General features: G+C 38.0%; 1 protein-coding gene across 5 annotated transcripts in view; it reads right to left on the bottom strand.

Annotated features, from left to right (window-relative positions):
* Positions 1-15296, bottom strand: part of CNOT2 (CCR4-NOT transcription complex subunit 2) — a 92915-nt gene that overhangs the window by 18233 nt on the left and 59386 nt on the right. For all 5 annotated transcript variants that reach the window (XM_080576933.1, XM_080576934.1, XM_080576935.1 and 2 more), the window contains 5 exons: positions 8765-8831; positions 5475-5622; positions 4678-4860; positions 1760-1839; positions 393-518 (listed from right to left, as the gene is read on the bottom strand). In XM_080576933.1, coding sequence (XP_080433059.1) covers positions 393-518; positions 1760-1839; positions 4678-4860; positions 5475-5622; positions 8765-8831 — 604 coding nt within the window. The remainder of the gene's footprint in view (positions 1-392; positions 519-1759; positions 1840-4677; positions 4861-5474; positions 5623-8764; positions 8832-15296) is intronic.

Below are 15296 nucleotides of genomic sequence, written 5' to 3'. Positions count from 1 at the left end.
GGTATGCTTATAACTGCTACAAAAACATCTCTAATAATTAAATATTATTTCTAAAATGTACTATTCAGAATTCAACAGGTTTTGTATGCATGCAACTAGAAGACAACCTCCTGCTTAAGACATTTCTTGAGGTTGAGCAGCTTCAGAGTTATCACACAGACTGAAAACCCCAGCAGCCTCTATTGGTGGTGAATCTAAAACAAGTAAGTCCTAATACTTAAAAAACCTGAGGGAAATCTCCAGTCATGGAGATATATGGACAGTTTATTTCAAAAAAAAAAAAATCAGAAGCTGGCATTTTACAAAAGGCTACCCATTGTCTTAAGAACCACAGAAGTTGAAACAAGCAAATACGTATTTCATTCAAAGAGTTTTCAAATATATAACCTTACCATAGGGAGCCCTTCCAGCTAAAGGGTTTATTAATGGAGTTGGATTGCCACTTCCTTCCCTTCTGTTTCTGTCTGCTAGCGCTGGAAAATCTGAGAGGTCCAGTCCTGTCACATTTTCACTTCCATCTATAAAAAAAGCAGGCATTTTAAATTTCCATTTTTTTTTTTACTCAAGGACTTCATTATACGCAATATAAATGTTAGATATATTTTCTTCTTTCAAATTCACCTTTTTTTCTTACTATAATTATCACAAATAAATACAACTTCTGTGTTACGGGACTAGGTTAAAGAGCATCAAGTTTTTCTTTAAACAATATCGTGTCAGTAGGATTTAGTAACAAGGTTTGCTCATTTTGAATTAAACACTGCACGAGTAAAATCCAGGCAGACTAGCAAAACTACAGTACTAGGACAGGTAGCCTATTTAAAAAGGAAGGAGCTGTCAAGGCAAGATTTCAGAGAAGATAACAACCCATATCAGCAACAGCATCAAGGAGCTCTATTTTCCTTAGGAAAGGTAAGACAAGATAAAGCTCAAGCAGGTGCAGTGCCAACGCAGGACAAGTAACACGGGAACGTTTTTTAATCGGCGGCGAAAACATGACATGGGCAAGGTGAGCAGCGCAGCTCCGTGGAGATGTCACAAGGTGCCGGGGACACCAAACCCCTTGGCCGAGCCTTCCGTGCTGTGACATCAGCAGCACCGCCGGGCAGGTGGCCACCAACAAACCGCAGCACCCACAAGCCTATGGCACCATCGAGCAGGAACATCTCCCTCTCTCGACTCATTAAAGTCAGGTGAGGAAATAACTCCCTGGGAGAAATCACAACTGAAACAACAGATTGAAAGGATCGCTTCATAAAGCAGCTGCTCAAAAGGAGTTTGAGGTCTCTAAAAACACTGTCCTGCTGTGTTTATCCTCTGTAACGCTTTCGTAGGAACGTAAATCTTTTCTTCTCTGATTTCCTTTCCAATTCCATACTTTATTTTGCATTTCTAACCAACCAGGTATAACTTATAGTCACATGAGGTACAGTGAGTATTCTGCTCACAATCCCTTGTCATGACGTAGTAACACTGGGTGTCATAACACTGCTCTCATGTTATGTTATGCCATGGGAAAAAACAAACCAACCATTAATACACTTATATCTCCACTGAATCTTCAAACTAAAATAACAAAATACTTTTCCCACATTAACGTCAGGGTTACAGACTCTGCTGAAGATCATGTAGAGTTATTTTCTAAGGGCAGCGCTTCTGTGCAACAACTGCACTCCAAGTATTTCCAACCAGCCTTACCCAATAAAAAATAAATCTTTCTACTGTACTTCAAAATCAGCATAAATATGAGTAAACTCACCTGTTCCATTAAAAATGTTACTTGATAAGGAGTTATTCATTCCAAACGCCTGATTTCTGTTCATCCCAAATCCAGACATACTGTGAAAAAAAAAAATCCAAGAAGTCAGAGAAAAGGGTATTGAGGCTTCCTAATTCCCAGCTGAAGGCATTATGGAAAAAAGCCTAAGACACTTAATTTATTTCAGCTTAAGCAACACACATTAGCCTAAACTCAATTTTTAATTACTTTCCTTTATACTTTTGAAAATTCTGAGCAAGCACTGCTGAATCAAGACAACTGGAATGACTTCAAAACTTGATTTTTTTAATAGTCACAATATTTTAGATATCTGTCAACCGACAAACGTGATCATTACTCAAGAATTTCATACTGAAAAATTAAACAGCAGGAAATAAAATAGCAAAAAGTCAGACTAAAGTCAGACATAAAAGTCAGACATTTGCAGGTGGTAAGCTGAATAACAGAAGCGATCAAGTTCGTAAAGACTCAATTAAAAACTGGGAAGTTATTATGTGCAATCATCATGATGTACATACAGCATTATCAGGAACATCAGTATGGTCTCTGTCACACAAGGACACCGGTTAAAATAAAGTTTCACACAGTCAAGCAGAAATGTCTGAAGACATCTAAGAATTAGATAGGGCTGCTGTAGTCTGACAAACAATCTGCTCCATCCTGTGCAAGCTGAAGATGTCGAGAAGCTACAAGGCAGCCCAGAACTGAGTGAAATTCGGAATTTCTGCCCTATGGGAAACCCTAACACTCACTTCTCCTTGTTACAGGACGCAAGTTGATATGTTAGAAGTTTCTGTGCATAAAAGTGCCAAATGTTTTCCTAGTGGAAATTTTATCTATATGACTTTTTCACAATTCCAAATCTGAATTTAATTTCAATTTGCAATAACCCTAAATGCTTCAATTTGGACTGAGACATCAAGAAAGGGAATGGTTAGTCAGGAATGGTCCTATCCTGCTTTGCTCCAGCAAGATGGTGCATTTGAAGGACGTCCAGATCTTTGACATTTCATGCACTGGAAGCAATACATTTCTGGTATCCTCTGTGAATCCTAGATCTGGTGAGAGCACCAACTGGACACAATTTGATCTTGAGGGGCATATAATCTAGCTTGATGACAGACAATGTTTCTAATACAAGGTTTGTTTGTTTTTAAGGCAATTAGAAATAACCAGGTCAAGAATTTCAAGGATAAGAAAGGGGTTAGGCCACAAGACGTGTACTTCCCTACAATTATTTGCAAACTGTTTGTTAACCAGCATCATCTCAGCTTCCAACATCTCTTTTACTGATGTAACTAAGAATGGGAAAGTGAAGTATTTTATGTGTTCGAAGTATTAAAAACATTCATTGCTCCAACTAAGGCATTAATTCACAAAACACTTCATGGAAGTCACATAACTTGTGCACCTCTCACAAGGGAACAAACTTTCTTTCCCCTCCAAGTATCATTTCACCATTTAATCAAATTAACAATTGGATATATACTATTACAACACTTGCAGACTAATTAACCGTGGAATAAGAACTTGTCATTGTTCCAGTGATATGTCCTTCTCAACTTGTAAAAACTGTAGCATCATTAACATGAACTTTACAGTGCAAACCGTAAAAGATGAGGATTTTAATTCAAATGCTCCTACACACTGGAATTTCATTATCTTTGTCCTACAGCTGGTTGTTATTTAAACAAGTACTTCCTATACATACATATCAATCTCCAAATTCATTATGCTCTTCATGTAGAGTTTTCAAATATATTACCATTTCAAACTTTTGTGATGCTCAGGTTTCAAAAATACTTAAAATATAAAATTATCTTTTTAAATTATCATTTCCTTTGCTTGCTGCCACTTCATAGAAAAGAAAAGGCAAAATACAAAGTCTTCTCACACTCCAAGAACACAAACTACTACCACCAAACCTCTATTACTTTGATTAAGAGAAGTTTTATTTAATGCCTGTATCATAATGCAAAGCTCCAGAACTAAACGGACTGACCAAGTTTCAGATAATTGTGACATTCATTTTTCTTCATCTGTTTTGTAAAATTCTAGATTGGGTAAGAGGTAGCATCTGAGTGTAATGAGCGTATTTGTGCGCAGTGTAGCAGTCAGTCCCCCAGGTAGGGCCTAAAGTTAGAAAAAGGAAGAAACTGGGAGCACAGGGATCACGAGGCTGGGGAATGAAGCCTGGAAAATGGTCAGTTGTGCGAAGCTTTGACTACACGCTATGTAATTACAATCAACACACTTTTTACTACAATGTAATCAATATAAACTAAGCATAAACATACCAACAAAATGTAATTAAAGCCCAATGATTTCTGATGCCAGAATCTTGCCCAAAGATAGAAAAAAAGATTGAGAAACTCCTAGCAGCAAATGAACACCAAATCCTTAAATGAGTGGTAAACCACTGCTCTCCATATTATTCCAGAATTCAAAAAAGTAAAACACAATGTCCCTATTGTGTCCTAATCAGTTAACTATTCTTCGAGAATAACTATTATTGTTATTGTTAAGCAGTTATTCTGTATTACATCTTGCCTTACTTCTTCCCAAACTCATAGACGAATAGTCTTAAAATGGAGTTATATACACAAAAATCAGGGTGTTTCCAGAACAATCTCAGGAACACAATAGAAACATCACATATTTTACATAAGTAGTAGTAGAAATTCAAAAGTCAGAAGCAGAATTTAGCTGAAAGGCCTCAAAAAGCCTGTATGAGTATTAAAAGCAGCTTCAAAGCTTACTACTGAGAGACTGGAACACACAAAGCAGCACTTTCAGGTTTTCTTCTAATGGATAAAGATCAGACTTTGAGAGGAGCGCTAAAGGATGAGGATGTCCATCCATGGCTGTACAGGGATGGTCTGACCAAACAGCCTTACCTGTTCACAGTAAAAGGTTGTCGAGAGGGTTGCTGCTTTGGCATACATATTATGCTTGGAGAGCTTCTGTTGGGGCTGCCTAACCCTGAACTGCTCATGCTGTTTGTCCTGCTGGGAATTCCAATGCCCTGACCAACCTGGGAGTGGTTCATCATATTCCTAGGATTCATAGGCAATATCCCCCTGAAAGAGAAAAACCATCCATAGAGATGAATCTATACAATAGTATTTGGTTACTCATTTAAATTACTAACGTAGGATGGACTTCGAGCTGTTGCAACTTAATTTATGCTTAGATCAACACAGCGTGTTTGGATTACTCTCTATAATTAACGTAGTTTGGGATTTCTTCAGAAACACCAGATGACCCATTGTGTACTAATCAAGTCCTCAGTCAGGTTTAGATAAATACTTAAGTATTATGCATTTGAAAAGGTGTTACAGCTCTGTTTTAAAGAGCGCTTCAGACCTACTACCTTAATATTTTCATACAATGTACGACATCCATATAAAAATTTTAACCATTCATTTACCAGAAGAGCCAAAAAAAAAGTCTCTTACATTCTGAAGCAGGATCTGCCAGCAAATTGTCCTTTACATACAAAACAAAATACTGTTTTACAGTAAGCCTTATCTTACTGTTTTACAGTATTACTTACCTAACACAGACAGTGGTCAATAAAAACTATATATTTTTATTTAATCAGACTAAAGTAGCTGAGGCACAATATGCAGAACATTTAATAAGTGCTCTGCAGAAAGACACAATTGCAGAAACATTGGCTATCAATAAATACCTGCTCGGAGATGGAGGCGTGTGAAGTGACATTGTTGGTACCCCTGTTGTTGGCGTTACGTGGCTCGGTAACTGAGTGCCTTGTGATAAGCTGCGATTTAACTGAGGGGTATTGTTGCTCATTCCCCTCATTGGAAGGCCTAGTGCACCTATTGAAAAAAAATTCAGAGGGGGGGGAGATATATAGCAATCCGGAACAAAGTCTTAGCCATCAGGTAGGTGTGGGTGGAAACAATTTATGCTGACAACCAAAAAAAAGTGCAAAGACCGAAGGAAAGTGCAGTGTAAAAGCTAAGTCCTTCTTTGCATAGTAGAAGCCCAGTTATCTCACAGATAGCCCCATTTTTGTTAAACTTGAGCAATTTCAGCCTCTGAGTCACAACAACATTTTGTTGCCTCTGAGAGGTATACTGAAGAGAACAGGGTGAATTTTGATCTTGTTGATGAGGACATGGAGATCTACATATCACATTTAAAAAAGCAGCTTTTCGATAAAATTCGTATCTCATGGAAGGAATAGGTTAATTACATTTGAATAAACTGTTATATATTTAGCCAGTACTTAGAACGCTGCTCTATCTAGTTAAAAATTATGTAAATCATGCAAATCTATAATAAAAAAAATAAAACTTCAAATTTTTGGTGACACTGCTTTCAGGACAACAAAATCAACCTTTCAGGAAACTTTTTGTTTTTTTTTCTGTTTTTTAAACATTGTGATCAGGAGTATTTTCTACACAAGGACTTCGGTGCAATAAAATAAAGTTAGCACTTTATTAAATATATATATATATGTAATATATCCATATATATATGTAAATCTCCTTAACTCAGAACAACAAAAAGTAGCCAGTTGGCTGCTCTGTCTCAAAATGTCAGAAAACTTCATGAAGTTTGTCATTGCCCTCACATTGCTTTTCTGTATTCATGAAGTTTCAGAGTGATGTCTAAAGACAAGAAAAAGCCATTTAGTGGAACATATCAGCAGAGAGACACTTGCATATAAAACGTGAGAGCTATAAATAACAGACCTATCACTTTAGCATAAAGCTGCTGAGGTAGGCTCGGAATTCAAAACCTTATGTAGTAGACAAAAGGAAAGAAAAATTAGGAGGAATCAGCACTCTCTGATGATAGATCACCCCTTCAGAAGAGCTGAATATGCCAGCATACGACATGATGAAGTACGAGGAAAGCAAAGAGCGGACAGAGCATACGCTCAGGTTATTGGTACGGACACGGTCTGAAGGAACCCCCTGGTTGTTCAGCTCCCATCCTTGCGGCACTGCCTGCCCAGTTTTACCCTACAATTCACAGCCCGAGAAGCGTGCAATGAGGAATCCTGATACCACGAATTTCTCTCTATACGTTCAGACTAAGAGGTAGCGTGACTCACTGTAACAAGCCTCGCAAGACTTCATTAATTGCTGATTATATCAAGGTGCTCGCTGTAAATATTTTGGCAATTTGCTGCATCAGAATAATTTCAATGAGCGTATTATAAATAATATTTCACACTAATTAACGGTTAGGTGGAATTTTAAAAATAAAATGGTAAAGAAAAAACATTCTTCGAAACTAGACACAATACGCTGAAAAACATGATTACTGCATTTAGGTTAATTTTGTGTAAGCATTCACTCCAACAAAGCCAGTTTTTCACTAATAACGTTATTTCTTGTTGTTGGCTTGTTTTGGATCAGACTTATTTTTTTTATGGATAATACTGTTACTATATTTTTACGGCTGGCAAGTAAGGGCAGTTGAAATATTCACCATTACAAAAAAATCTTCCTTATGCTTCCTTTTTCTACATTTTTTAAACTGAGACAAGAGATCTACATGAGCTACATCACAGACTTATCAATGAAGTGGCTTGTTTTGTGCTTAGAAAATAAGTTTAACTTAACTCTTTAAGTTGATATTGTGCTAAATTGACAGCTACCAATCTAAAAGCATATGGACATCAGCAGCTTTGTTTTTCCCCAAAATATTTAATCATAAGCATTTACTCCCCCTTCTTTCCCAGTACTTGGAAGAAACTGAACCCTGACAATATTTACTTTCTAATTTTCAGCCATGCATGTCTACACGTGAGATTAAGTCCTAGAAAGAACATACAACTGGCTGAACGGCCAAGTTTCATGAAAAAAAAATAAGTTGCCCTTAAAAATAATCAACAAATAACAGTGACAAACAGAATAAATCACTACTTCAGGATCTTTAAACAGCTGAGCCTGAAAGGTTTAGCAATGCCACGTTCAGGACCCAAGCCAAGATCCAAACCTGACTCTCAGACTGGCCAGAAACTGACCATGTAAGGTCTCAGTAGCATAATCAAAAACCACTTGGTATAACGTGGTCACCCATCAACAGCCACTGAGACAGTCAAAAAATCACTATAATTTTTAAACTATTTGAAGAAAGCCTAAATAAAACTTTTACCTTAGGTCATGCACTTAAGAGACAAAGCTTTTAGTTTGTCCTGATTAAAAAATTCCACACTCTAAAATATCCTGAAGACACTTTTCCTTAGTATCTGAGTGGGAAGCACTTGGCTAGAAAGCTGCAAACATTCAAAAGCACAGTGATGAAAGATGTTCACAAACCTGTTTTACTTGTGTAACTCTATCTAACTCAGGTGCTCTGAGTCACTCTCTGCATGTGCCTCTCTCAACTACAGGGAGGTTCAGTTCTTAACTCTGGCACTTAGGTCAGATCTAGCACTGCACACTGTGACTAATTCTCTGTGTACCTTCAGCAGCAACAGTGTACACAAGACTGGCAGATACAGGAAAAAAAATCTTCAATAGATGGAAAAAAATGGAACAGAAGGAAACAAATCTTACTGGCATAATTCTTTGCTAAATGTGAGCTGTCAAACATATAGACAAGACTTAATTTGCTCCTGCAGAGCATAAAATATCAGTTAGAATTTGTTTCCTTCTATTCCTTAGGTGTTTTTCTGAAGTAGGCTCATTTTGGCCCAGCTCGCCTTCCGTCTTTTTTTTTTCAGAGCCAGTTAAATCACAGACATTCTTAATAGGATTACTGTATTTGGATATTTAACAGCTATACAGTGTCAATACATGACACGTTGCATACTAAACACTGCAAATGGATAATAATGCAAAAATGCATCTTCCAAAAATAAATAAATAACCAAAAATCACAGACACTCAAGCAGACATAGTCTTTACAATCACCAAAAAAGCCCAAAGAGCTAAGAGTTGTCTATCCAAAGAGCGTGAAACTAGAACATCTAATAAAATCAATAAAAATAGTTCTTACTTTGTTGCCCGTATAAACTTGCCCCAAACTGAGACAGCTGACCTGATGTTGATGGTGATGCCAGCATCTAAAATTTAAAAGAAAGAACAAAAGGTTAAAGACGCAAAGATATCATGTTACCTTGCTCCGAAAGTTTGCAATAGTACATTCTTTTGCCAATAAAGCAAATGAAAACCCCCTCTTTTTCAATCATCAAGTTTCAGAAACTCCCTAAAATATCTGCACAATAAAAACTGCAACAGTACATCACATGTCAATAAAAAAAAATCTATGACTTGGAATGTATAAAGACAGACTTTCTTTAACTTGCAACAACTAGCACAGAGGAGAAAGACAGAGAAATAATTTAGAAATAATGCATACTGCCAGGTATTTCCATTAAAACCATTTTTTCCCCCCTTCCAGGCACCACACATGAAATGTGATAAACTACAGACTCTCAAGAGTAAGTATCTAAAGAGCAAGAGTAAGATCTAAAAATCCATGATCCGTGAATAAAGACTGAGATTTGCACACTGCCAAAAAGAAGGCAACTAAGGTAGGGACATTGACACCAGTCATGACTGTAAGAGGGAAAGAATGAACTACTCTCCGTGCTGCTGCAGAAGTGGAATGCATTAATATATTTGAGGAAGAGGAGGTTCAGGAAAAACAAACAAACAAAACCATTTTGCAATCTTAAGGACAGTTAAGCATTGGAACAGATTACACAGCTTCCTTCGGCAAGCCTCCATTCCAGGATACATACATACATATATATATACATACACATATATATATATATATATACACACACAAAAAAAAAAGGTTAGACGTTAATGGTAGGTATAGCTGATCTTCCCTTTGAGCAAGAAGTATTAGTTGAACCTGATCCATCCAGCTCACAACAGAATATGCTACTCATTCTTGCTAATTCCTGGGCAAATGTCTGCGTGTTTCATGCAGGAGTCTGGACCTGAACTGATGGATGGTTTTGAGAAAAGGAATACCTGGATTCTTCCATGTAACGGGATTTCAACCTTTCTCATCTTGAGAGGAAAAAATTCTAATCAAAATTACTTTTACTGTGATGCACTGCAAAGTGTTTTGTTGACTTAAACTAGACAGATGTAAAGCTCCAACAAACCTTAGAAACTGAATTTGTTAGCTAGCTGTCTATACCTGAGTCAAATCTAGATGGCAGAAATGAGAAGTAAAACTTGCAGGGTAGACACTAAATACCAGGAGTAGTTTTGATGTTCATAAGTTACATAAAGTATTTATGATTTTTTAAATATATACACAAGGTATGAGAGGAAAAGTTACAGTAGAAAATTACTATACACTGTCAGAAAATATGTTGGAAGTATTACCTCAAACTTCTACAGAGTCACATGTACTTTGAACACTGCACACACATTTTGTAGGAATCAACCACAGCAATAAGCACACATGCCTGCATACATAAGAGGGCTGAACTACTGAGACAAAAACTTTCTGCAGAAAGAAAAAAAAAATAGAATACATGCCGGTCTGCAGCTAAGTTCTTCCTTCGTAGTGAAAGACTACCTGAAGGCCTAACACACACACAGTATGCATTTCTGATTGGAGTTAGTCTTGATTAAAACACCTGATCCCGTGGACCGGTTGCCCACTAGTGAGTGCAATATGACTGGCGCGCCCCTGGAGCATCTCTTCCAGCTCACGTTGCTGCCAAAGGAATCAGACGGATTCACACCACGGCTGCACTGTGACATGAACCGAGGCGTGGTGAAGTGGGGACACGTGTGGGAGACAGGCTCCAAAAGCACGCTCCCCGCCCAAGCTACCAAACTCACGCATGTTAAACACTGATAAAACAAGCTGTTACACCAGTTTTACTTCTGCTTTCCTTTCTTAAAACACTTAGGAAAAAAAAAAACATTAACATTTGACAAGTTGGAAAAGCCTGGAAAGTGCTGCAAGGGATGGCAAATTCTAATTCAATGGAAAAAATAAGTTTGACACACCTCAAAAAACAGACTGGCCAGAAAACCCACAACCTAACAGGTAATCAGGCACTGAGACACAAGCAGCAGACCAAATTACTACCAGCTTTCGGATAGATAAGCAAAACAGTTAGACCAAAAAGAAAATCCCACAAGAATAGCTGCTTAGGTTATTCCAAACCTGCTGTGATAGCATGTGATATAATAAGCAGAAGATGGTACAAATCTCAGCATAAAAATCTTGTATTTATAACATTAGCTTGCATACATAAAAAAAATAATCACAGACTTATGAGGTACTAAATTATTTGAAACAGGAAAATAAAATCCCATCTCTTCTGAGTACTACTTGATTTTTTTTTTAAGCAGTTAAAAGAAAAGGAATGGCAAATAACATTTAACGAACAATGCTTATAACAAATTGGATTTCCTTTTGAAACACTGCAAAGTAGGTCACGTCCATTGTGCCATTTGCTGTTGTTATAGGAAAAGTGAAATTCAAAATGACTCGTAGAGAAACCCTTACGGAAGGCCAGAATAAAGGCCAAGTATCAAATTCAGCACGTCTAGCAGTAGTTTTAAAGCCATGATATCCTCCATGTCCTAAGTATATTAATCCTCCAGAAGAAAGAAGAAATACAGTGGATCCCTTCCGGGCTGATTAAACGCAGCACTTCTCACATCTCAGGGAGAAGGAATCTGCCGTATGGGTATCACTCTCAGCCTGTCTCTACTTTGTTTTGTGATATTTCAAGTTGGTGTTAAGCACTTTTTTCAGTCACAGCTAAGTCAGGGGCAGTTTAAAATCTTGTCGTATTTCTCTGTAACTTCCATATCACTTAGGTCCACAACAAAACGAATAGGTTAGCCAAAAGCCGAAGTTCTGCTGTCAGGACCTTTATTTGCATACACCACCTCTGGGCTGCTACTACAGCCTTGTAACGCTGCTTGAACTTGGCTACCAAGGATAATGCAGAATGGAGGTGAATGCTATTAGCACTACTAAAAACATTCCTTCCAGCATCATTATTTTAACTGCTTGTGGGCTAATGGCCACATGATACACAAAATACAACAATTCTCCAAGAGTGTACTTAAAAGGGTGGCTCGAAGTCACTCGTGAATTTCTCTTAGTCTATAAAAACCAAAAGGCACCATAACCTTACCAAAACTGAAGCAGTCTAACCCTTAGGGTCACTACAGAGCTTACCAAGTGCAGGACAGGCTTTCAAACTTTACCCAATTATGTCCACATTTTAGGAACAATGCTCAAAATTATACCTGTAACAACCTTTGGGAAAACAAGAAATCCTAACCAAATTACTGAAATCACGTCAATGAGCAGCATATCCTAGAAGTACGCACCCAACAAGCTCCTGACAGCGTTAGCTTTTGCCGCACACGTACAGGCAACCACTCTTCAAGCTTTGGCATCTTTGCTTCTCTTCCACCTTAGGGTGATTTAACTGACCAAGCTATTTCAACTGGCTTTCCCCAACACACTGTTAGGTGCCAGAGGAAGCCCAAGACTTGCATCCCCCAGAGGACAACGGGACAACTCCGCAGGCAGTACCTGGTGTAAGTGTTTTACTCTCGCAGCGCCGCAGGACCAGTACCCGGTACTGGCAAGCTGCCGGACTGAGCAGCTGCTAACCAGCTAACACGAGATCACCACATTGCTCCCAAGCCTCAGACGGTGCCAGTGCAATTCTGACCACGTATGAATCTGTGTCTAAACTCGAATCACCTGGTGATCCAAGGAGATGGCCCAATTTTTCTGGTCCATATCAAAAATCAGTAAGCCGTAACATACTATCAGGCAATTTCCGACCCCTAGTGATGAGGAAGATTTTACTCATAACTGCTTTCCTTAAGTCTTGATGCGTTTTCTGCAGTAAATTTATCTAGGAGTGTCAGCAATCCTGAAAAAATTGCTTGAATTGGCCAGAACTGGGAAAAAAAATGCTGCATTTTCAAACTTTCTTAGGAGACGAGCAAGCACGGGCTGCAGCCTCCCGGGGAACAGGGTGGGAGGAGGCTCAGCAGCACCAGCAGCGCTGGCTTGCAGGGTTTCCACCTCCCTCCTGTGCCGCAGCATCCTGCCTCCTCCCAGCAGCCTGCCACCCCACCGCGGGGACAGCGGGCTGTCACCGTACCTGCCGTGGCAGCACACACGTGGCACGAAGAAAACTTCAGTAGAGCAACGCTCCTGCAAAGGGCACTGTGTTATGCAGTTACAGCCTAAAGCCACTTTAACACAAAGCCAACCTCAATCTGACTCTAGAAATCCAGTTCCTAAAGGCAAAAACATGTTAGAATAAGCAAATAAGTGCGTGAGTAATATCTGGCTTGATAAATGATGGCTTTCTCACAGGTGCAAGCATCAGCATAATTCTGTATTTGCACTACTTTATTTCTGGTATCTGCCATCTGTGCTGCACTATTTAATAATAAAACAGCTGACCCACAGCCTCAAGAGGAGAAAGTGTTATAGTGACGCTCAAAAAAAAATATCCAACCCAACAAATAACCGATAAAAATGCAATTTTATATGCTCTTCCAGTTTAATATTTAGAATTATTATCGGTCCTCCTCTATATTGTTCTTTAATAGCATTCACGAAATTCATGCGCAAAATTCGCACGTTACGAGAAAATATTTCTAAACCTCAAAATCAGACAACAATGAGTAAACTTTGAAAGCCTGGTAACTGGAGGGAATTATTCGTATGTGAAGATTTTACTGATATCCGTTACTTGTGAAATATAAAACCAAATACAATAGCAAAAAAACACATGAAATTGTATTCGGTCTTCCAGATTTCATCATCTGAGGTTGTGGTCTCCTGTCTCTGGTGGTGCTTGGGTAGCACACGGAGTCAGGAACACACGGTAAGCACCACCACCTGCATTACACTCATCTGGAAGTTTTCTCTTGTTGGCAGCTGTATCTGAAGATCTTAAAGGCAGGATATTGCCTTTGAGTGACAATGACATTATTAATTGTCATTAATTGTTAATGACAGAGGTCAACACGGCTATTAAAGTTTAAAAACAAATTTTCTCTGTTAAGACATTCAGTTCGATGTTGCAGTGCATTAATGAGCCAAGAGATTACTAAGAACTTGTTGAAAGCTGCTACAAAAAATGCCGTAAGCCATTAAGAACTAGGACAACAAGCAAATATTTCATTCTAATCAAATATCCAGTTGCATACTAAAAGCTAAAACCAAACCAACCAAACCAAAAAACCACCACTGCCGCCCCCCACACACTGAGAATATAAAACACCAATATTACAATGCAATCTGTTCCGTCAACTGAATTTTTGTGTAAGAGACCAGAACTTTTCCCTTTTAAAGAGACGTGATTTTACGCATGGACGTGATCTGGTCCAAGGAACCACTTCAAATGCTAATACTGACATGTGAAACCTATCTTACACTGTTGGTTTAAGTGAAGATAGAATAAAATATAACTTTTAGATAAAGTACAGAAACAACACCTACCACAGTGTAGCAAAGAATTAAATGCAAGCTCAACAGTATGGAATTAATGCTACAATCATCAACAGAGAAATTAATTTCTTTGTGACAATTTCAGATTGTAAAGTAAGTGATGTGAAACAAACTAATTCGGATATATACTTCCTGCAAACCGTCAGGATATGTAAATCTACTTTCTTAACTAAATTAGCTTATCATATATTGTTTGGTTTGATAACCCCATCCAAATACTAACTTACAGGTGAAACAGAAAAAGGGCGTTTTGCATTTTGAACTTTTGATACTTCCTTCATATGCCATTACTTCAGTTATGGCATATGAAGTTAAGATAAAAATGCAAGCTATAAGCACAATGATGATAGATTCTGAAAAGGTGCGCTGCATTAAAACTAACAAGAAGTTGAGAGAATTTCTCCTATCTCATCCCATGGAAGTCATTCCAACTGTTTTCAAGTTATGGCATTACACCTTTAATCTGTTTACAATGTGTTTTGTTAAAATACATTAAGCACCCACTGTAAGATGCCAAGGATGTCAATCACTCTCTGGGAAGGTAAAATGCAAGCCTATTGCTTTGCATCTCACACTTCAAGGAATATATCTCACAAAGCAAGGTGAACGAACCCCCTATTCAGTCAAACCTACAAGTACGTTTACACGCAATGTAATGCATATAAAAATACTCATTTTTCATTTATAATAGAAGACATTAATTTATTTTCTCCTAAAATAAGCCTTTCTTTTTTTTCATCCACAAATGGATCAAAGCTATTCCGAATATGAAAGTTATCTTCATATAAACTAGCTCAATTAAACCCGCCAGCATTAGCTTCAGTGCTTCGACTGCTCCTTCTGATACAAGAGGATTCCATGGGAATTTTTAAACACAACAATTCTAAGTGCAGCATCTGAAGTTAAATTATGACTGACTAAGCTAACAAATTCTCATGCAATGACTAAGGCAAATGCCAAGCAAGATGCCTTTGGAAAAAAAGACACCACAGGATTCCTCAAAATCCTAAAGAATAGCATGAAAAAGCTAGAAAAATGTTCAGCAACC

This window comes from Anser brachyrhynchus, assembly GCF_964034855.1.
Source record: "Anser brachyrhynchus genome assembly, chromosome: 1".
Taxonomy (NCBI): domain Eukaryota; kingdom Metazoa; phylum Chordata; class Aves; order Anseriformes; family Anatidae; genus Anser; species Anser brachyrhynchus.
The sequence above is the reverse complement of the archived record's forward strand: the minus strand, read 5'-3'. Positions and strand labels throughout refer to the sequence as shown.